This window comes from Oenanthe melanoleuca, chromosome 25 (genome assembly GCF_029582105.1).
Source record: "Oenanthe melanoleuca isolate GR-GAL-2019-014 chromosome 25, OMel1.0, whole genome shotgun sequence".
In the NCBI taxonomy this organism is placed as follows: Eukaryota; Metazoa; Chordata; class Aves; order Passeriformes; family Muscicapidae; genus Oenanthe; species Oenanthe melanoleuca.
This window is the reverse complement of record NC_079358.1, coordinates 7,770,087-7,792,836: the sequence shown is the minus strand read 5'-3', so window position 1 is coordinate 7,792,836 and position 22,750 is coordinate 7,770,087. Positions and strand designations below refer to the sequence as shown.

Below are 22,750 nucleotides of genomic sequence, written 5' to 3'. Positions count from 1 at the left end.
TCCCCTCCCCCCAAAAAATCCAACCCCAACCCCTCCCCCACCCTCAAACCCCAAACCAGCCCTGGGGGGGGAGGGGAGCCAGGGGAAAACCCCAAAATTGGGAGGTTTTGCCTCATTTTGGGGTGGTGGGGGAGGGTAAGGCCTCGTGGGGGTGGGGGGGATAAAAATGGGAAAAAGAATAAAAATCAAAATGGGAAAAATCCCTCAAAAAATGGTAAAAGAAACAGCCCCAAAATCACCCTGGAATTCCCCAAAAAAGGGAAATTTGGCACCTGCAGTGCCAGGAGGGGGGGGGGCAGTTTTGGGATGAAATTCTGGGAATTGGGGAGGGAAGGGATGAAAGTCACCCCAAAAATGTCACCCCCAAAAATGTCAGGAGGGGAAAAAATTGAGGGGAAAAAGAAGCAAAAATTGGGAAAAGGGAGGAAAAAAAATAATGAAGGGAATGGAAAATATTAAAAAAAAAAAAAAAAAAAAAAGAAGGGGGAAAAGGGAAATGGGGAGGGGGGAAGGGAATGAGAGGATAAAAAAAATATTAAAAAATCAGGAAATAAAAGAAAAAGAAACCCCCCAAAAAAGGGAAAATAAAGGAAATAAAAGGGGAAAAAAAAAAAACAAAACCACAAAAAAGGGGGGAAATGACCCAGGAAAGGGGATGAAGGCCCCAGAGGCTCGGAGGGAGGAGGAGGAGGAGGAGGAGGAGGAAGGGCAGGATCAGGATCAGGATCAGACAAGGATCAGGACCAGGACCAGGATGAGATCAGGACCAGATCAGGATCAGGATCAGGACCAGGATGAGGATGAGGATGAGATCAGATCAGGATCACGACCAGGATGAAATCAGGACCAGGATCAGGATCAGGACCAGGATCAGATCAGGATCAGGATCAGGATCAGGATCAGGACCAGGACCAGGATCAGGATCAGGATCAGGATCAGATCAGGATCAGGATCAGGATCAGGATCAGATCAGGACCAGGATCAGGATCAGGATGAGGATGAAATCAGGATCAGGATCAGGATCAGATCAGGATCAGGACCAGGATCAGGATGAGATCAGGATCAGGATCAGGATCAGATCAGATCAGGATCAGGACCAGGATGAGGATGAGATCAGATCAGGATCAGGATCAGGATCAGGATCAGGATCAGATCAGGATCAGGATCAGATCAGGATCAGGATCAGGATCAGGATCAGGATCAGATCAGGATCAGGATCAGGATCAGGATCAGGATCAGGACCAGGACCAGGATGAGGATCAGATCAGGATCAGATCAGGATGAAATCAGGATCAGGACCAGGATCAGGATCAGATCAGGATCAGGATCAGGACCAGGACCAGGATGAGGATCAGATCAGGATCAGATCAGGATGAAGATAAGGACGAGGATCAGGACCAGGATCAGGATGAGATCAGGACCAGGATCAGGATCAGGATGAGATCAGGATCAGGATCAGGATCAGGACCAGATCAGGATCAGGACCAGGACCAGGACCAGGACCAGGATCAGGAAGAGATCAGGATCAGGATCAGGACCAGGACCAGGAGGATCAGGATCAGGACCAGGACCAGGATGAGGATGAAATCAGGATCAGGATCAGGATGAGGATGAAATCAGGATCAGGATCAGGATGAGGATGAAATCAGGATCAGGATCAGGATCAGGATCAGATCAGGATCAGGATCAGGATCAGGACCAGGATCAGGACCAGGATCAGGACCAGGATCAGGATCAGGATCAGATCAGGATCAGGAGCTGTTCTGGTTCTGGTAAATCGACGCCTTCTCCTTGAGCAGGTCCAGGCAGAGGTGGCAGCTCCAGCTCCCTGTAGGAAACAGGGTCAGCCTCACCCTCATCATCCTCCCAGGGTTAATTGATTAATTAAGAATGGGGTTAATTGGGGGGAGGGCAGGGAGAAAAGAAAGAAGAGGAAAAAAGGGAGGAAGAAGAGGAGGAGAAAAAGGAGGGAAGAAAAAGATGAAGAGAAGAAAGAGGAGGAGGAAGAAGAGGAGGAAGAAGAGGAGGAGGAGAATTTGGGACAATAAAATCCCTCCCCACATCCCAGAAGGAAACCCAGGAAGGATCCCCAAGCCCAGGAGAGGTTTTGGGGCAGAATTCTGGAGGAAGTTTTGGGGTAGAATCCCGAGGTTTCCCATCCCAGGGGAGGTTTTTTGGGTAGTACCACCCCCAGGGAGGTTTTTGGGGCAGGATCAGGAATCCCAGGGAGGTTTTTGGGGCAGGATCAGGAACCCCAGGGAGGTTTTTGGGGCAGTACCACCCCCAGGAAGGTTTTTGGGGCAGGATCAGGAACCCCAGGGAGGTTTTTGGGGCAGTACCACCCCCAGGGAAGGTTTTTGGGGCAGGATCAGGAATCCCAAGAAGGTTTTTGGGGCAGTATCACCCCCCAGGGAGGTTTTTGGGGCAGTATCACCCCCCAGGGAAGGTTTTTGGGGCAGGATCAGGAACCCCAGGGAGGTTTTTGGGGCAGTACCACCCCCAGGGAGGTTTTTGGGGCAGGATCAGGAATCCCAGGGAGGTTTTTGGGGCAGGATCAGGAATCCCAGGGAGGTTTTTTGGGCAGTATCAGGAACCCCAGGGAGGTTTTTAGGGCAGTACAGCCCCCCAGGGAGGTTTTTGGGGCAGGATCAGGAACCCCAGGAAGGTTTTTCGGGCAGGATCAGGAATCCCAAGAAGGTTTTTGGGGCAGTATCACCCCCAGGGAGGTTTTTGGGGCAGGATCAGGAACCCCAGGGAGGTTTTTGGGGCAGTATCACCCCCCAGGAAGGTTTTTGGGGCAGGATCAGGAATCCCAAGAAGGTTTTTGGGGCAGTATCACCCCCCAGGGAGGTTTTTGGGGCAGGATCAGGAATCCCAGGGAGGTTTTTGGGGCAGTACCACCCCCAGGGAAGGTTTTTGGGGCAGGATCAGGAATCCCAAGGAGGTTTTTGGGGCAGTACCACCCCCAGGGAGGTTTTTGGGGCAGGATCAGGAACCCCAGGGAGGTTTTTGGGGCAGTATCACCCCCCAGGAAGGTTTTTGGGGCAGGATCAGGAATCCCAAGAAGGTTTTTGGGGCAGTATCACCCCCCAGGGAGGTTTTTGGGGCAGGATCAGGAATCCCAGGGAGGTTTTTGGGGCAGTACCACCCCCAGGGAAGGTTTTTGGGGCAGGATCAGGAATCCCAAGGAGGTTTTTGGGGCAGTACCACCCCCAGGGAGGTTTTTGGGGCAGGATCAGGAACCCCAGGAAGGTTTTTGGGGCAGTATCACCCCCCAGGGAGGTTTTTGGGGCAGGATCACCCCCCCAGCCCCACTCACCCTCGGGGGGCTCAGCCATGGGGGGGCTCAGGCAGTACATGTGGTACCCACGGTCACAGTCATCACAGAACAGCAGCTGGTCCTGCCAGGCACATCCCCATCATCCCACTCCCCAAATTCCCCTTTCCCCCCCACCAAAAAAAGCCTTTCTTGTATCCCACAGCTCACCAAAACATCCCCCCCAAAAAAAAATTCCCTGCCCAGTTTTCCAAAAAATAAAAATTCCCTGCAGGAAGATTCTCAGGGGTGATGAAAAGCTCCAGGATTTCTCCCACAGCAGCTCTGGGATCCTGCAGGTTTTCAAATCCCAAAAAAATTTCCCCAAAAAATCCTTGCCAGGGTAACTCTGGCACCCCCAGAGAACTTTTGGACATTCCCAGGTGATTTTGCCCCCCCCAGGTGATATTTTTGCCCCCCCAGGTGATGTTTTTACCCCCCCAGGTGTTATTTTTGCCCCCAGGTGATATTTTTGCCCCCAGGTGATATTTTTGCCCCCCAGGTGTTATTTTTGCCCCCAGGTGATGTTTTTGCCCCCCAGGTGATATTTTTGCCCCCCCAGGTGATATTTTTACCCCCAGGTGATATTTTTGGCTCCCCCAGGTGATATTTTTACCCCCCCAGGTGATATTTTTACCCCCCCAGGTGTTATTTTTGCCCCCCCAGGTGATGTTTTTGCCCCCCCAGGTGTTATTTTTGCCCCCCCAGGTGATGTTTTTGCCCCCCCAGCTGATATTTTTGGCTCCCCCAGGTGATATTTTTGGCTCCCCCAGGTGATGTTTTTGCCCCCCAGGTGTTATTTTTGCTCCCCCAGGTGTTATTTTTGCCCCCCAGGTGTTATTTTTGGCTCCCCCAGGTGATATTTTTGCCCCCCCCAGGTGATGTTTTTGGCTCCCCCAGGTGTTATTTTTTCCCCCCAGGTGATATTTTTGGCTCCCCCAGGTGATATTTTTACCCCCCCAGGTGATATTTTTGCCCCCCAGGTGTTATTTTTGCCCCCCAGGTGATATTTTTGCCCCCCCAGGTGATGTTTTTGCCCCCCCAGGTGTTATTTTTGCCCCCAGGTGTTATTTTTGGCTCCCCCAGGTGTTATTTTTGCCCCCCCAGGTGATGTTTTTGCCCCCCCAGGTGTTATTTTTGCCCCCCAGGTGTTATTTTTACCCCCCCAGGTGATATTTTTGGCTCCCCCAGGTGTTATTTTTGCCCCCCCAGGTGATATTTTTACCCCCCCAGGTGATATTTTTGCCCCCCAGGTGATGTTTTTGCCCCCCAGGTGTTATTTTTGGCTCCCCCAGGTGTTATTTTTGCCCCCAGGTGATATTTTTGCCCCCAGGTGACCGTGGCTCTCACGTCGTTCTCGGAGGTGCCGCAGATGTTGCAGCACTTGCACTCGATGCACTGCCAGCGGTACGTCTTGACTGCTGCCATCATCACCGGGGTGAACTGCAGGCAGGAGGGGTGGCCTGGGGACACAGGGACAGGGGACATGAGGGACAGCCCAGGGACAGCCAGGGACAGCCCAGGGACATCAGGGACATGAGGGACAGGGGACATAGGACACGTCTTCACTGCTGCCATCATCACCGGGGTGAACTGCAGGCAGGAGGGGTGCCCTGGACACATGGGGACACATCAGGGACATGGGGACACAGGGACAGGGGGACATCAGGGACATGGGGACACAAGGACAGGGGCACATCCCGACCATTCACTGGTTCCCCAGTCTCAGCCCCCATCCAGCTCCTCCAGGAGGAAACCACTGGATCCACGATCCCAAATGTCCTTTCCAACCCCAATCCCAGCCCAACCCCAGCTCCATCCCAACCCCAATCCCTCCAAAATCCCACCTGAAATCCCACCCCAGTCCCACCGGAGCGGCCGCAGTCGGAGCAGGACACCAGCTCCTCCAGGAGAGGGAAACCCCTGGATCCCTGATCCCAAAGACCCTCCCAGCCCAATCCCAGCCCAATCCCACCCCATTCCCAATCCCAAATCCCAGCCCAATCCCATTCCCAATCCCACCCCAGTCCCACTGGAGCGGCCACAGTCCGAGCAGGACACCAGCTCCTCCAGAAGGAAACCCCTGGATCCATGATCCCAAACACCCACCCCAGCCCCAATCCCACCCCATTCCCAATCCCATTCCCCATTCCCAGCTGTCCCGCCGGAGCGGCCGCAGTCGGAGCAGGACACCAGCTCCTCCAGGAGGAGTTAACCCCTGGATCCATGATCCCAAACACCCACCCCAGCCCCAATCCCATCCCATCCCATCCCATCCCATCCCATCCCATCCCATCCCATCCCATCCCATCCCATCCCATCCCATCCCATCCCATTCCCAATCCCACCCCCATTCCCAATTCCATTCCCAGCTGTCCCACCGGAGCGGCCGCAGTCCGAGCAGGACACCAGCTCCTCCAGGAGGAGTTACCCCTGGATCCACGATCCCAAAGACCCTCCCATCCCATTCCCAATCCCATTCCCCATTCCCGGGTGTCCCACCGGAGCGGCCGCAGTCGGAGCAGGACACCAGCTCCTCGGGCTGCCCCGTTTTCTTGTTGATCTTGGAGTCTCCCAGGCAGAAGTCGCAGTAGTTGTTGGGCAGGGCCAGCCCATCCGGGCCCTTCTTGGCTGGAACAGAGAGCGCTGGGATCAGGGGGAGCCGTTCCCAACCTGCTGCTCGGGGGGACTGGGGCTCCCCTCTCACATTTCTGCTCCTCGGAGCGCTGGGACACGGGCGTGGGCGGCTGCGAGTCGTCCTTGTCGTCGCCCTCCTCCTCGGCCAGGTGCGAGTGCGCGTAGTGGTAGCTGAGCCCCGGGCGGTTCTTGTAGCGCTTCCCGCAGACTGGGCGGAGAAACGGGGGAAAAACGGGAGAAAATGGGAAAAAACGGGAGGAAACGGGAGAAAAATGGGAAAGAACGGGAGAAAACGGGGAAAAACGGGAAAAAACGGGGAGAGAGAAACGGGAAATCCCAGTCAGGGACAGGGCAGGCAGAAAAAACACAAACCCCAAATGATGAACCCTCCAGATGTGCCCTGATCCATCCAGATGTGCCCTGAGCCCTCCAGATGTGCCCTGATCCATCCAGATGTGCCCTGAGCCCTCCAGATGTGCCCTGAGCCCTCCAGAGGTGCCCTGATCCATCCAGATGTGCCCTGATCCCCCCAGATGTGCCCTGATCCATCCAGATGTGCCCTGATCCATCCAGAGGTGCCCTGATCCATCCAGATGTGCCTGATCCATCCAGATGTGCCCTGAGCCCTCCAGATGTGCCCTGATCCCCCCAGAGGTGCCCCAATCCCAGTGCTGAGATGGGAGAGCTGGGGGAGATCCCAGAGGGGCTGGAACTGGGTAAAAGCAAAGGAATTCCTGGGAGATTGCAGGTGAATGACCCAGGATCCCAAAGGAAATCCAGGTGAGTTCCTGGAAAAAAAAAATGACCCAGAATTCCAAAGGAATTCCAGGTGAATTCCTGGAAAAAAAATAATGACCCAAGAGTCCAAAGGAATTCCAGGTAATGACCCAGGATCCCAAAGGAATTCCATGTGAATCCCCCAGGATCCCTAAGGAATTCCAGGTGAATCCCCCAGGATCCCAAAAGAATTCCAGGTAAATTCCTCAGGATCCCAAAGGAATTTCAGGTGAATCCCCCAGGATCAATCCCAATCCTAAACCCCCACTGGGAAGGTATTGGAGAGAGGAAATTCCCACCCCAAAAATCCCATCCTGAGGTTCAAATCCGAGGGAAGGGGAAATTTGGGAATTCTGGGGCTCCAAGGAGGGATTTGGGAACGGCCGTGGATCCATCCCAGCTGCTCCCAACCCCCAAATCCTCCAGTTTCCCCAATTCCCATCTGGAATTTGGGAGAGCTCTGCCTCCCTCCTCGTGGATCAGGGATCAGCTCCAGTGCTGCTTTTCCAGGGATTTTTTGGGTTTTTCCTTTTCCCAAAATCCCTTTCCAGGATGAGCCTGGATCTGGCTCCTTCCCAGCCTCAGGATTTGGGATAAAATCCCAAAATTCCAGTGCTGGGTGGGGAATCCCAGGGCTCAGGGCAGACATTCCCCAATGCTGCTTTCTCTGAGTTTTTCCATAAATTGGGAATGAGCTTCTTTGGGATGAGATTTCCCAGATTTTGGAGCTTTTCTGGATCTGCTTCCACCTCTGGATCTCCCCAGATCATGGAAAAATCCAGGAAGAGCAGCAGGATCAGGGAAAACAGGGCTGAACTTCCAAAGGCAGGCAGGATTTTTGGGATAAAAACCATGGGAGTCAACCTGGGATCTGTGGGATTCTTGGGAAAAACGGGACTGGAGCAGCACTGAGTGAAAAGCAGCAATTCCAACGAGATTCCCACAGAATTCCCAGCTCCCTCCCAATCCAAACTTGCCTTTTTTGGTTTTTTTTTTTTCCCCAAAATCTGCAGGACAACCTCCAAACATGACTCTGGAATTCTTTCGAGGTGAGGAATGGGAATATCCCAAATTCCTCACCCCACCCTGCAGCCCATCTCGAATTTTTGGGGTTTTTAAGGCAAAACCTGAGGATGGGGAGCAGGAAAACAACACTGGGGAGCTCAGGATTGGGGATTTGGGTGGAAATTCCAGGATTGGGGTGGAAATTCCAGGATTTGGGGTGGAAATTCCAGGATTTGGGGTGGAAATTCCAGGATTTGGGTGGACACTGGGATCTGGATGGGAATTCCAGGATTTGGGTGGCAGTTCCAGGATTTGGGTGGCAGCTGTGGGATTTTGGGTGGCAGTTCCAGGACTGGGATGGGAATTCCAGGACTTGGATGGATTCTGGGATTTTGGGTGGCAGCTGTGGGATTTTGGGTGGCAGTTCCAGGATTTGGGGTGGAAATTCCAGGACTGGGATGGACTCTGGGATTTTGGGTGGCAGTTCCAGGAGTGGGATGGACTCTGGGATCTGGATGGCAGTTCCAGGATTTTGGGTGGCAGTTCCAGGATTTTGGGTGGCAGTTCCAGGACTGGGATGGATTCTGGGATTTTGGGTGGCAGTTCCAGGATTTGGGTGGACACTGGGATTTTGGGTGGCAGTTCCAGGACTGGGATGGACTCTGGGATCTGGATGGCAGTTCCAGGATTTGGGTGGAAATTCTGGGATTTTGGGTGGCAGTTCCAGGATTTTGGGAGGCAGTTCCAGGACTGGGATGGACTCTGGGATCTGGATGGCAGTTCCAGGATTTGGGTGGAAATTCTGGGATTTTGGGTGGCAGTTCCAGGATTTTGGGTGGCAGTTCCAGGAGTGGGATGGACTCTGGGATCTGGATGGCAGCTCCAGCACTCCGTGTTTTCCCCTGGCAGGCTCCACAGGGGGTTAATCTCTGTTTTCCTGCCTCCCTCCCTGCTGGAACAGGGTCAGGCTCTGACGTCCTCCCTGCCCTTTGCCTTCTCCCTCCCCTCCTCCCGCCCCTCCACAGGGAGAAATTTTGGGGTTTTTTTTCTGTTTTTTTTTTTTTTTTTTTTTTTTTTTTGTAAAAAAAAAAAAGGGTGGTGGGGAGGAAAAAAAAAGGAGGAAAAGCAGGAAAAACGAGCAAAGAGAGAGAGAGGAACTACCTCTGTCAGGAGGTTTCAAGGAATGCTTTTGTTTGTAACTGTCTGAAACACAGAAAGAGAATCGTGAGAGGACACGGAGACACAGACACGGAAATCTGGGAAAAAAGGGCAGGAAAAAACCACCCTGAGGGAGCCAGGGCAGAGTCAGGGCTGCAGGTGCAGGACAGGAGAGAGAGAGGAAAAGGAGCTGCAGGTCCCCCCTGGATCCCAGCCCGGGGCAGCCATGGATGGGGGGGATGGAGCCCCCAGAGGGCTGTGCTGGATCCCAGATCCTTAGGGGAGGGGGAGCCACTGGGACCAACTGGGACAGCACTGGGAAACCACTGGGAGCCACTGGGAAACCACTGGGAACCACTGGAAACCATTGGAAAACTACTGGGAACCACTGGGAGCCACTGGGAGCCACTGGGAACCACTGGGAGTCATTGGGAGCCACTGGGACCAACTGGGAGCCACTGGGAGCCACTGGGAACCACTGGGAATCATGGGGAGCCATTGGAAATCTACTGGGAGCCACTGGGAACCACTGGGAAACCACTGGGAAACCACTGGAAACCATTGGAAAACTACTGGGAACCACTGGGAGCCACTGGGAACCATGGGGAGCCATTGGGAACCATGGGGAGCCATTGGGAGCCACTGGGAGCCACTGGGAAACCACTGGGAAACCATTGGAAAACTACTGGGAACCACTGGGAGCCACTGGGAACCATGGGGAGCCATTGGAAATCTACTGGGAGCCACTGGGAGCCACTGGGAACCACTGGGAAACCATTGGAAAACTACTGGGAACCACTGGGAGCCACTGGGAACCACTGGGAGCCACTGGGAAACTTCTGGGATGAAGGGCAGGGACCTTTCTGGTCTCATGGCTTCTTTATCTGGTTTTATCCTGGTTTTATCCTGATTTTATCCTGGTTTTTATCCTGATTTTATCCTGGTTTTATCCTGATTTTATCCTGATTTTATCCTGATTTTATCCTGGTTTTTATCCTGGTTTTATCCTGATTTTTATCCTGATTTTTATCCTGGTTTTTATCCTGGTTTTTATCTTGGTTTTATCCTGATTTTATCCTGGTTTTATCCTGATTTTTATCCTGGCTTTTATCCTGGTTTTTATCCTGGTTTTTATCCTGGTTTTATTCTGATTTTTATCCTAGTTTTATTCTGATTTTTATCCTGGTTTTATCCTGGTTTTATCCTGATTTTTATCCTGGCTTTTATCCTGGTTTTTATCCTGGTTTTTATCCTGGCTTTTATCCTGATTTTTTTATCCTGACTTTTATCCTGGTTTTATTCTGATTTTTATCCTGATTTTTATCCTGGTTTTTATCCTGGTTTCATCCTGCTGCTCTAACCTGTGACACCAGGGCTGTTTCCCAGTATTCCCAGTATTGATTCCCAGTATTCCCAGTGTCTACTCCCAATATTAATTCCCAGTATTCATTCCCAGTACTGACTCCCCATATTTATTCCTAGTACTCCCAATATTCATTCCCAGTATTTATGCCCAAGATTTATTCCCATTATTTACTCCCATTATTTACTCCCAGTATTTATTCCCAGTATTCCCAGTGTTTATTCCCAGTACCCCCAGTATTGATTCTAAATATTAATTTCCAGTATTTACTCCCAGTATTCTCAGTATTCCCAGTATTTACTCCCAGTATTTATTCCCAATATTCCCAGTACTGATTCCCAGTATTTATTCCCAGTATTCCCAAGATTTATTCCCAGTACTCCCAGTACTGATTCCCAGTATTCCCAGTATTTATTCCCAGTATTCATTCCCAATACTCCCAGTACTGGTTCCCAGTATTCCCAGTGGGATTCCCAGTATTGATTCCCAGTACTCCCAGTATTGATTCCCAGTATTCCCAGTGTTTATTCCCAGTACTCCCAGTACTGATTCCCAGTATTCCCAGTGGGATTCCCAGTATTGATTCCCAGTACTCCCAGTACTGGTTCCCAGTATTCCCAGTGGGATTCCCAGTATTGATTCCCAGTACTCCCAGTATTGATTCCCAGTATTCCCAGTATTGATTCCCAGTACTCCCAGTACTGATTCTCAGTATTCCCAGTGTTTATTCCCAGTATTGATTCCCAGTACTCCCAGTACTGATTCCCAGTATTCCCAGTGTTTATTCCCAGTACTCCCAGTGGGATTCCCAGTACTGGTTCCCAGTACTCCCAGTGGGATTCCCAGTACTCCCAGTACTGGTTCCCAGTATTGATTCTCAGTATTCATTTCCAGTATTTACTCCCAGTATCTGCTCCCAGTATTCCCAGTGGGATTCCCAGAATTGATTCCCAGTATTCCCAGTGTTTATTCCCAGTTTCTGCTCCCAGTATTCCCAGTGGGAAAACCCCTCCATGGGAATCCCTCTGCCCAGCCCGGGTGTCCCACTCACTGTCACAGGCGTAGGGCTTGTCCCTGTCCTCCAGGATGGCGGCGTCCAGCTTCTTCCTGGCGCCCCCCACGCCCTTTCCCTGGGGAAAAAAAATGGGATTTGGGGAAAAAATGGGATTTGGGGAAAAAATATGGGATTTAGGGAAAAAACCACGGGATTTGGGGGGGAAAAATACGGAATTTGGGGAAAAAATATGGGATTTGGGCAAAAAAAAATACGGGATTTGGGGAAAAATATGGGATTTGGGGGGAAAAATATGGGATTTGGGGGAAAAAAATATGGTATTTAGGGAAAAATATGGGATTTTGGGGAAAAAATACGGGATTTGGGGAAAAAAAATGGGATTTGGGAGAAAGGATTTTAGGGGAAAAAATGGGATTTAGGGAAAAAACCACGGGATTTGCGGGGGAAAAATACGGGATTTGGGGGGGAAAAATGGGATTTCGGGAAAAAAAATGGGATTTAGGGAAAAATATGGGATTTGGGGAAAAAATACGGGATTTGGGGAAAAATATGGGATTTGGGAAAAAAATGGGATTTCGGGGAAAAAATGGGATTTGGGGAAAAAAAAATATGGGATTTGGGGGAAAAAAATATGGGATTTAGGGAAAAATATGGGATTTCGGGGGAAAAATGGGATTTGGGGAAAAAATGGGATTTAGGGAAAAAACCATGGGATTTGGGGGGGAAAAATATGGGATTTGGGCAAAAAAATACGGGATTTGGGGAAAAATATGGGATTTGGGAAAAAAATGGGATTTGGGGGAAAAAAATATGGTATTTAGGGAAAAATATGGGATTTCAGGGAAAAAATGGGATTTGGGGGGAAAAAATGGGATTTAGGGAAAAAAACATGGGATTTGGGGGGGGGGAAATGGGATTTTGGGGAAAAAATACGGGATTTGGGGAAAAAAATGGGATTTGGGAAGAAAATGGGATTTAGGGAAAAAAACACGGGATTTGGGGGGGAGAAATACGGGATTTGGGGGGGAAAATATGGGATTTGGGCAAAAAAAATACGGGATTTGGGCAAAAAAAATACGGGATTTGGGCAAAAAATATGGGATTTTGGGGAAAAAATGGGATTTGGGGAAAAAATATGGGATTTGAGAAAAAAACCACAGGATTTGGACAAAAAAAATACGGGATTTGGGAAAAAAAAAAATGGAGAAAGAAAGGAGGGAGCAGGGGAAGGAACGAGCCAACAGTGCCACACGGTGGGAACAAGGAATCCTCGGGAGTTAATCTGGAATTTGGGAACAGTGAGGGGCCAACCCCGGGATTTCCCCGGGAGGGAGGGAGGATCTGCCTGGAATTCCGGGAATTCCCGGGAATTCACCCACCTTGGCCTTGCCCTTCCCCCTCCTCTTGGGCGTGTCCTCCTCGTAATCCTCGTCGTCCAAATCGTCCAGGAAATCGTCCGGCTCCAGGATCCGCTGGGAACGGGAGCAGAGGGGTCAGGGGGGGAATACTGGGAAAAACAACAGGAAAACCACCGGGAAAAACGGGGAAAAACAGGGGAAAACACCGGGAAAGTACCGGGAAAAACAACAGGAAAAACACTGGGGAAAATGAGGAAAATACCAGGAAAAACACCGGGAAAATACCGGGAAAATAGTGGGAAAATACCAGGAAAAACAGCAGGAAAATACCGGGAAAATACTGGGAAAAACAGGGAAAAACACCGGGAAAATGGGGAAAACCAGCAGGAAAATACTGGGAAAATACCGGGAAAAACACTGGGAAAACACCGGGAAAACACCGGGAAAATACCGGGAAAATACCAGGAAAAACAGGGAAAAACACCGGGAAAATACCGGGAAAAACAGCAGGAAAACACTGGGGTAAATGGGGAAAATACCGGGAAAAAAACGGGGAAAATACTGGGAAAAATGTGGAAAACCACCAGGAAAATACTGGGAAAAATAGGAACAAAACTGGGGAAAAACTAGGAAAAATAGGAAGGGACACAGGAGGGGCCACAGCTGGATCCAACCTGGAATCCCCGTTCCCATCCCAGAATTCCCAGTTCCCAGTGCAGAATTCCAGTTTCCAGCCCATAACTCCTGTTCCCACCCTGTTATTCCTGCAATTCCCATTATCCCTGCTATCCTGACCCTCCTGATATCCCGATATCCCCAATATCCCCGCTGTCCCAATATCCCCGATGTTCTTCCTGCTATCCCGATATCCCCCTATCCCGATATCCTTGTTGTTATCACAACATTCCCGCTATCCTGATATCCCTGTTATCACAATATTCCCAACGTTTTTCCTGCTGTCCCGGTACCTTCCTGGCGCGGCTGTTGCTGACCGGGAACTCTCCCACTATCCCGATATTCCCGTTACTATCCCATTACTATCCTGATATCCCCATTAATATCCCCGTTACTATCCCCGTTACTATCCCGATACTCCTGTTACTATCCCGATATCCCTGTTACTATCCCGATATCCCCGTTACTATCCCGATACTCCTGTTACTATCCCGATATCCCTGTTACTATCCCGATATTCCCGTTACTATCCCGATATCCCCTTTACTATCCCGATATCCCCGTTACTATCCCGATACTCCCGATACTATCCCGATATCCCAATACCTTCCTGGCGTGGCTGTTGCTGACCAGGAACTCGCCCAGGCCGTCCCGATATCCCCGTTACTATCCTGATATCCCCGATACTATCCCGATGTCCCGGTACCTTCCTGGTGCGGCTGTTGCTGACCGGGAAGTCGCCCAGGCTGTCCCGATATTCCCGTTACTATCCTGTTACTATCCCGATACTCCTGTTACTATCCCAATATCTGCGTTACTATCCCGATATCCCCATTACTATCCCGTCACTATCCCAATATTCCCGTTACTATCCCGATATTCCCACTACTATCCCGACACCCCAGTACCTTCCTGGCGCGGCTGTTGCTGACCGGGAACTCGCCCAGGCTGTCCCGATATCCCCGTTCTATCCCGATATCCCTGTCACTATCTCGATACCCCCGTTACTATCCCGATACCCCCGTTACTATACCGATATCCCCGTTACTATCCCGATATCCCTGTCACTATCCCGATATCCCCGTCACTATCCCGACACTATCGCGATACCGGTACCTTCCTGGCGCGGCTGTTGCTGACCGGGAACTCGCCCAGGCTGTCCCGATATCCCCGTTACTATCCCGATATCCCCGTCACTATCCCGACACTATCGCGATACCGGTACCTTCCTGGCGCGGCTGTTGCTGACCGGGAACTCGCCCAGGCTGTCCCGATATCCCCGTTACTATCCCGATATCCCCGTCACTATCCCGATATCCCCTTTACTATCCCGACACTATCGCGATACCGGTACCTTCCTGGCGCGGCTGTTGCTGACCGGGAACTCGCCCAGGCTGTCGTCGTCCATGCGGGGGTCGGGCAGCGGCCGCTTGTCCAGCGCGTCCGTCCTGAGCAGCGCCTCCAGGCTGCTGCCGTCCTGCGCCAGCAGCGCCTCCTTCTTCAGAGCCTGCTCCGCGTCTGGGGACGGGAAACGGGGAATGGGAATGGGAATGGGGAATGGGGAATGGGGAATGGGAATGGGGAATGGGAATGGGGAATGGGAATGGGGAATGGGAATGGGGAATGGGGAATGGGGAATGGGAAATGGGAATGGGGAATGGGAATGGGGAATGGAAATGGGGAATGGGAATGGGGAATGGGAATGGGGAATGGGGAATGGGAAATGGGAAATGGGGAATGGGGAATGGGGAATGGGGAATGGGAAATGGGGAATGGGGAATGGGGAATGGGGAATGGGAAATGGGGAATGGGGAATGGGGAATGGGAAATGGGGAATGGGGAATGGGGAATGGGAAATGGGGAATGGGAAATGGGGAATGGGAAATGGGGAATGGGGAATGGGGAATGGGAATGGGAAACGGGGAATGGGAATGGGAATGGGGATGGGGAATGGGAATGGGAAATGGGGAATGGGGAATGGGGAATGGGGAATGGGAAATGGGGAATGGGAATGGGGAATGGGGAATGGGGAATGGGGAATGGGGAATGGGAAATGGGAAATGGGAAATGGGGAATGGGAAATGGGGAATGGGAATGGGGAATGGGAATGGGAAATGGGAAATGGGGAATGGGGAATGGGAAATGGGGAATGGGGAATGGGGAATGGGAAATGGGGAATGGGGAATGGGAAATGGGGAATGGGGAATGGGAAATGGGGAATGGGAAATGGGGAATGGGGAATGGGGAATGGGAAATGGGGAATGGGGAATGGGGAATGGGGAATGGGGAATGGGAAATGGGGAATGGGGAATGGGGAATGGGAATGGGAAATGGGGAATGGGGAATGGGGAATGGGAAATGGGGAACAGGAAACGGGGAATGGGGAATGGGGAATGGGAAATGGGGAATGGGAAATGGGGAATGGGGAATGGGAAATGGGGAATGGGAAATGGGGAATGGGGAATGGGGAACGGGAAATGGGGAATGGGGAATGGGAAATGGGGAATGGGGAATGGGAAATGGGGAATGGGGAATGGGGAATGGGGAATGGGGAATGGGGAACGGGAAATGGGGAATGGGGAATGGGAAATGGGGAATGGGGAATGGGGAATGGGAAATGGGGAATGGGGAATGGGGAATGGGGAATGGGGAATGGGGAATGGGAAATGGGAATGGGGAATGGGAAATGGGAAATGGGGAATGGGGAATGGGAAATGGGGAATGGGGAATGGGAATGGGGAATGGGGAATGGGGAATGGGAATGGGGAATGGGAAATGGGAAATGGGGAATGGGGAATGGGGAATGGGGAATGGGGAATGGGAATGGGGAATGGGAAACGGGGAATGGGGAATGGGGAATGGGAATGGGAATGGGAAACGGGGAATGGGAATGGGGAATGGGGAATGGGGAATGGGAATGGGAAATGGGGAATGGGGAATGGGGAATGGGGAATGGGGAATGGGGAATGGGAAACGGGGAATGGGGAATGGGGAATGGGGAATGGGAATGGGAAATGGGAAACGGGGAATGGGAATGGGGAATGGGGAATGGGGAATGGGGAATGGGAAACGGGAATGGGGAATGGGGAATGGGAAATGGGAATGGGGAATGGGGAATGGGGAATGGGAAATGGGGAATGGGGAATGGGGAATGGGGAATGGGGAATGGGGAATGGGGAATGGGGAATGGGAAATGGGGAACGGGAAACGGGGAATGGGAAGTGGGGAATGGGGAATGGGAAATGTGGGGGGAAATGGGGAAATGTGGGGGGGAAATATGGGGGGGAAAATGTGGGGGGAAAAATGGGGGGGAAATGGGGAAATGTGGGGTGGAAAATGGTGTGGAAATATGGGGAAATGTGGGGGGAAATATGGGGGGGGAAATGGGAAATGTGGGGGGAAATATGGAAATGTGGGGGGAAATATGGGGGGAAATGTGGGGGGAAATGGGGGGGGAAATGGGGAAATGTGGGGGGAAATATGGGGGGGAAACGGGGGGGAAATGGGAAATGTGGGGGGAAATGTGGGAGGGAAAAATGGGAGGGGGAAATGGGGAAATGTGGGGGGAAATATGGGGGGGAAATGGGGGGGGAATGGGAAATGTGGGGGAAAATGGGGGAGGGAAAAATGGGAGGGGGAAATGGGGAAATGTGGGGGGAAATATGGGGGGGAAATGGGGGGGGAAATGGGAAATGTGGGGGGAAATGTGGGAGGGAAAAATGGGAGGGGGAATGGGGAAATGTGGGGGGAAATATGGGGGGGAAACGGGGGGGAAATGGGAAATGTGGGGGAAAATGGGGGGGAATGGGGAAATGTGGGGGGGAAAATGGGGGGGAAATATGGGGGGAAATATGGGGGGGAATCGGGAAATATGGGAAAAATGAGGGGGAGATGGGGGGAAAAAATGCAGAAATATGGGGGGAAAAAATGCAGAAATATGGGGGGAAAAAATGCAGAAATGTGGGGGAGAAAATGCAGGGGGAATGGGGAAAATGGGAGAAAATATGGGGGGGAATCGGGAAATATGGGGGGAAAAATGGGGGAGGAAATGGGGGGGGAATAGGGAAATATGGGGGGAAAATGAGGGGGAGATGGGGGGGAAATGGGGAAATGTGGGGGAGAAAATGCAGGGGGATGGGAAAAATGGGGGGGAAATATGGGGGGGAAATTGGGGATAAAATGGGAAAAAGAGGAAAAAATGGGAGGGAAACGGGGGGAAAATGGGGAAATATGGGGGGAATATGGGGGGAAAAATTTGAGGTAAAATGGGGGAAAAATAGGGGGGGAAATGGGGAAATATGGGGGGAAAACAGGGTGGGGAATGGGGAAAAAGTGGGAAAAATGGGGGGAAAAAGTGGGAAAAATGGGGGGAAAAGTGGAAAAAATGTGGGAAAACGTGGAAAAACGTGAAAAGAGGAGGAGTAAAACAGGGAAAAGACATGAAGAAAAGTGCAAAAGGGAGGGAGGGTGTGGGATCCAGGCGGATCCAGGGTGGAATTCCCAGGAGTGCAGAGGGAAGGGCTGGAGTTACCGGGTTTGATGGAGGGGAAGGAGAGCCGGGGGTCCTCGGGGGGGTGGGCGCGGCGTTTCTTGCGCCAGCGCCGCGCCGGGTACGAGTAGAGCTGCCCGGCTGCCAAACCTGCCAAAAAAACCCCAAAATTCCCCAAAATCTGGCCTGGGAGGGGCTGACCTGCTCAGAACGATCCCAGGTTGTGATGAAATATCCCAAACTTCCCCAGGGAGGTGATAAAAGAGCCCAAAGTGACCCTGGCCCCTCCCCGGGGTTTTCCTGCTGTTTTCCCGTTGTTTTCCTGTCATTTCCCCATCGTTTTCCTGGGGTTTTCCCACTGTTCCCATATTTTCCCACACTGTTCTCTGTCTCACATCTTCTCCCAAGTGTTCCCTCCCCATTTCCCTGTTGTTCTCCAACTGTCGCCCATCATTTCCTTGTTGTTTCCCTCCCACTCTCCCATCACTTTCCCATTGTTTCCCATCACTTCCCCATCGTTTCCCATAATTTCCCCACTGTTTCCCATCCCTCTCTCATCATTTCCTCCCTGTTTCCCATGATTTCCTCGCTGTTTCTCATAGTTCTCCCATCGTTTCCCCACTGCTCTCCTATCATTTCCCACCATTCCTGGTCTTTTCCTGCTCTTTTCCCAGTGTTTTCCTGGCATTTCCCCCGTGTTTTCCTGTTGTTTTCTGCCATTTTCCCTGCTGTTCCCCTGCTGTTTCCCAGCATTTCCCCACCATTTCCACATTGTTCTCCTGTTATTTCCCTGCCATTCCCCCGGTGTTTTCCCAGTATTTCCCAGCATTTCCCTGCTATTTCCTCACCATTTTCCCCACTGTTCCCCTGCTGTTTCCCTGCTATTTCCCCACCATTTCCCCACCATTTTCCCCACTGTTTCCCTGCTGTTTCCCAGCATTTCCCTGCTATTTCCTCACCATTTTCCCCACTGTTCCCCCGCTGTTTCCCTGGTGTTTACCCAGCATTTCCCCACCATTTTTTCCCCACTGTTCCCCACTGTTTCCCTGCTATTTCCCCACTGTTCCCCACTGCTTCCCTGCTATTTCCCCAGCATTTCCCCACCATTTTCCCCACTGTTTCCCAGCATTTCCCTGCTATTTCCCCACCATTTTCCCCACCATTTCCCCCACTGTTCCCCCGCTGTTTCCCAGCATTTCCCCACCATTTCCCCCACTGTTCCCCTACTGTTTCCCTGGTGTTTACCCAGCATTTCCCCACCATTTTTCCCCACTGTTCCCCACTGTTTCCCTGCTATTTCCCCAGCATTTTCCCCACTGTTCCACAGTTTCCCTACTATTTCCCCAGCATTTCCCCAGCATTTCCCCCACTGTTCCCCCGCTGTTCCCAGCATTTCCCCACCATTTCCCCCACTGTTCCCCCACTGTTTCCCAGCATTTCCCCGCCGCCCCGTGCCCCGTACCGGGCCCGCGGTGCCGTTTCTCCATCCAGATGTAGCAGTTGCTCTGGGCCACGCCGGTCTGCGAGTCCAGGAAGGGCAGGCGCACGCTGCGCTCGGCGCAGAGCCGCGCGTTGTAGCTGTGGCACTGCTCCATGGCGTCGCGGTAGTACTGCTCGCCCAGCCTGCACGGGGGGCAGCGGTCAGTGCTGGGATTGGCACCGGGAGCGGCACTGGTCAGTGTTGGGAGCGGCGCCGGGATCGGCACTGGTCAGTGTTGGGAGCGGCGCCGGGATTGGCACTGGTCAGTGTTGGGATTGGCACCGGGATCGGCTCCGGTCAGTGTTGGGAGCGGTACCGGGATCGGCACTGGTCAGTGTCAGCATTGGCACAGGGAATGGCACCGGGAATGGCACCGGGAACGGCACGGGGAATGGCACTGGTCAGTGTCAGGAGCGGAACCGGGATTGGCACCGGTCAGTGCTGGGAACGGCGTTGGGATCGGCACCGGTCAGTGTTGGGATTGGCACCGGAATTGGCACTGGTCAGTGTCAGGATCGGCACTGGTCAGTGTCGGGAGCGGCACCGGGATCGGCACTGGTCAGTGTCAGCATTGGCACAGGGAATGGCACCGGGAACGGCATGGGGAATGGCACCAGTCAGTGTCAGGAGCGGAACCGGGATTGGCACCGGTCAGTGTCGGGAGCAGCACTGGTCAGTGTCAGGAGCGGCACCAGGATTGGCATGGGGAATGGCAAAGGGAAGGCACTGGTCAGCGTCGGGAGAGGCACTGGGATCGGCACCGGTCAGTGTCAGGATCGGCACCGGGATTGGCACTGGTCAGCGCCGGGATCAGCACAGGGAATGGCACAGGGAATGGCATGGAGAATGGCACCGGTCAGCACCGGGATCGGCACCGGGAGTGGCACCAGTCAGTGTTGGGATTGCCAACAGTCAGCACCAGGAACGCCACCAGGATTGGCACCGGTCAGTGTCAGCGTCGGCACAGGGAATGGCACAGGGAATGGCAGTGGTCAGCACCGGGAGTGACACCGGGATCGGCACCGGTCAGCGCCAGGATCGGCACCGGGAGTGGCACCGGTCAGTGTCGGGAGCAGCACCGGGAGCGGCACAGGGAACAGCAGGGATCAGCACAGGGAATGGCACAGGGAACTGCAGGGATCAGCACAGGGAATGGCACAGGGAACGGTAGGGATTGGCACCGGTCAGTGCCGGGATTGGCACCGGTCAGTGCCGGGATTGGGACAGGGAACGGCACAGGGAATGGCACGGGTCAGTGCCGGGAACAGCAGCGGTCAGCGCAGGGGATGGCACAAGGAATGGCACAGGGAACGGCATGGATCAGAGCTGGGAACGCCGGGATTGGCACAGGGGTGGCAGAGATTGGCACAGGGGTGGCAGAGATTGGCACAGGGATGGTAAGATTGGCACAGGGATGGCAAGATTGGCACAGGGGTGGCAGAGATTGGCACAGGGATGGCAGAGATTGGCACTGGGATGGTCCGCAGGAAAACCCATTGGAAACCCTCAGGAATATGACTGGAGATTGTCAGGGATACGTCTGGGGAATATCAGGGATAAAATCCTGGAGAGAATCAAGGATGGAACTGAAGATTGTCAGGGACAGAACCCACAATGCCAGGAATAAACCCAAGGAATATCAGGGATAAATCCAGGGAATATCAGGGATAAACCCAGGGAATATCAGGGATACACCTGGGGAATATCAGGGATACACCTGGGGAATATCAGGGATACACCTGGGGAATATCAGGGATAAACCCAGGGAGTATCAGGGATAAATCCTGGGAATACCAGAGATAGAACTGGAAACCTCAGAGACACAACTGGAGACTCCCAGGGGGGATCCAGCTGGGGAATACTCGGGATAAAGAACAGAATTCCCACTCCTGGGCTTGTCCAGGACACTGCCAGGGGTGTGAGGGGAAGAGATGGAGCAAAGGGATGGAGAGGGAAATAAATAATGGGATTTAAAGGAAAATACTGGGATACACAGGGAAATACAGGGATATTCGGGAAACACAGGAATACACAGAGAAATACAGGGATTCCACGGGAAATACAAGGATTTAGAAGGAGATACAAGGATTTAGAAGGAGATACAAGGATTTAGGGGAAGTACAGGGAAGGCTCCCCCCAACCCGGCCTCTCCAGGACCCTCTCACACAGGGAAGTAGTGCAGGAACGAGCAGGGAAGAGCAGGGGATGCACAGGGATATTTAGGGATGCACAGGGATATTTAGGGATGTACAGGGATATTTAGGGATGCACAGGGATATTTAGGGATGCACAGGGATATTTTGGGATATTCGGGGATGTCCAGGGATGCACAGGGAATCTCCAGGGATGTGTAGGATGACTCCCCCGTCCTTGGCCTCTACAGGACGCTCGCACACGGGAGTTCAGGGATACAAAAGGAAGCGCAGGGGAACACAGGGATACAATTTGGGGAATTTTAAAGCTTTGCAGGGATGAACCCTCCCCTTGCCCTCTCCGGGACCTTCTCAGGGCCAGACCTGGGGAACCCCCCGGACCCTCGGTACCCTCTCAGGCTCCTTTCCCTCAAATCCTCGCGGCCTCCCCGGTGCTGGGGGAGATTTTGGGGTGTCCTTAACCCCCCCCTCCCTCAGCAAAGTTCACCGCGAACAATGCGCGCGTGTCTCTCTCCCCCCCCCCCCTCCCCGCCCACTTGGTCCCGCCCGGCGCGCGGGGGCGAAGGGGGGGCTCCGCTTCCCGCGCCCGGCCGGGCCGCACCATTCCCGCGCCGCGGGGGGGGCGGCCCGAGGGGGGGGGACCCGCACTCACAGCTTGACCACATTCTGAACCACCGCCGCCATCTTGGCTCCGCCGCCGGGGCGCCGCGGGGCGCGTGCGCGGAGGGAGGGGCGGAGGGGCGGGGAGAGGGAGGGGAAGGAGGAGGGAGAGGGACGGAAGGAGGAGGAGGAGGAGCGGGGAGAGAGGGCGGCGGGGGGGAGAGGGAAGGGCGGCGAAAAGGGAGGCGGAGGGAGAGGGAGGAGAGGGAGGGCCGGGGGAAGGGAGCGTGGAGTCCTCCCGGCCGCTGGGCGGCGCTGTGCTCCGTGCGCCGTGCGCACGCGCGGGGAACAAGGAGGGAAAAAAGGCGGGAAAGGGAGTGGTGGGGGGGGCCGAAGGCCTGAGGGGAAAAATGGCGGGAAAAGGATCTGAGGGGAAAAGTGCACGGAAAAGGGAGAAATCCGAGAGAAAGGGGCGGATGAAGGTACGGGGAGAAAGGGAGGGATGAAGGAGGGAGGCAGAGTGGGGGATATGGGGGGAGATCAACAGGGAGATAGAGGGGGGAGACTGAGGGGGAAAATGATGGGAGAATGAGTGACAAGATGGGGGAGAGTGAGGGAAAAAATGGGAGAGAACAAGGTGGGACAGCGAGGGAGAAATGGACAGAAAGTCAAGGGGGAAATGATGGCAGAGGATGAGGGGTTTATCCTGGAAAAAGGAGGTTTG

The 22,750-nt window shown here is 53.1% G+C and overlaps 1 protein-coding gene across 1 annotated transcript; it reads right to left on the bottom strand.

Moving 5' to 3' along the window:
* Window positions 1–227: 227 nt before the first annotated feature.
* Window positions 228–22,141, bottom strand: DPF2 (double PHD fingers 2). The gene is made up of 11 exons (XM_056510249.1): window positions 22,079–22,141; window positions 19,256–19,416; window positions 17,836–17,943; window positions 14,659–14,822; window positions 12,651–12,743; window positions 11,308–11,386; window positions 6,024–6,161; window positions 5,819–5,947; window positions 4,667–4,779; window positions 3,320–3,401; window positions 228–1,828 (listed from the first exon to the last, which is right to left on the bottom strand). Exons 1-11 carry the CDS (start codon window positions 22,108–22,110, stop codon window positions 1,752–1,754), a joined length of 1,176 nt encoding a protein of 391 aa, XP_056366224.1. The 5' UTR covers window positions 22,111–22,141; the 3' UTR covers window positions 228–1,751.
* Between the last annotated feature and the right edge of the window lie 609 nt (window positions 22,142–22,750).

What these genes read in the sequence shown, in the direction of transcription:
- DPF2 (XM_056510249.1), bottom strand. Translation starts at nt 22,110, where the DNA reads ATGGCGGCGGTGGTTCAGAATGTGGTCAAGCT. An exon ending in GAAACGGCACCGCGGGCCCG is followed by an intron (nt 17,944 to 19,255) that starts GTACGGGGCACG and finishes TTTTTTTGGCAG; the next exon opens with GTTTGGCAGCCGGGCAGCTC. An exon ending in GCGCTCCGAGGAGCAGAAAT is followed by an intron (nt 5,948 to 6,023) that starts GTGAGAGGGGAG and finishes TCTCTGTTCCAG; the next exon opens with CCAAGAAGGGCCCGGATGGG.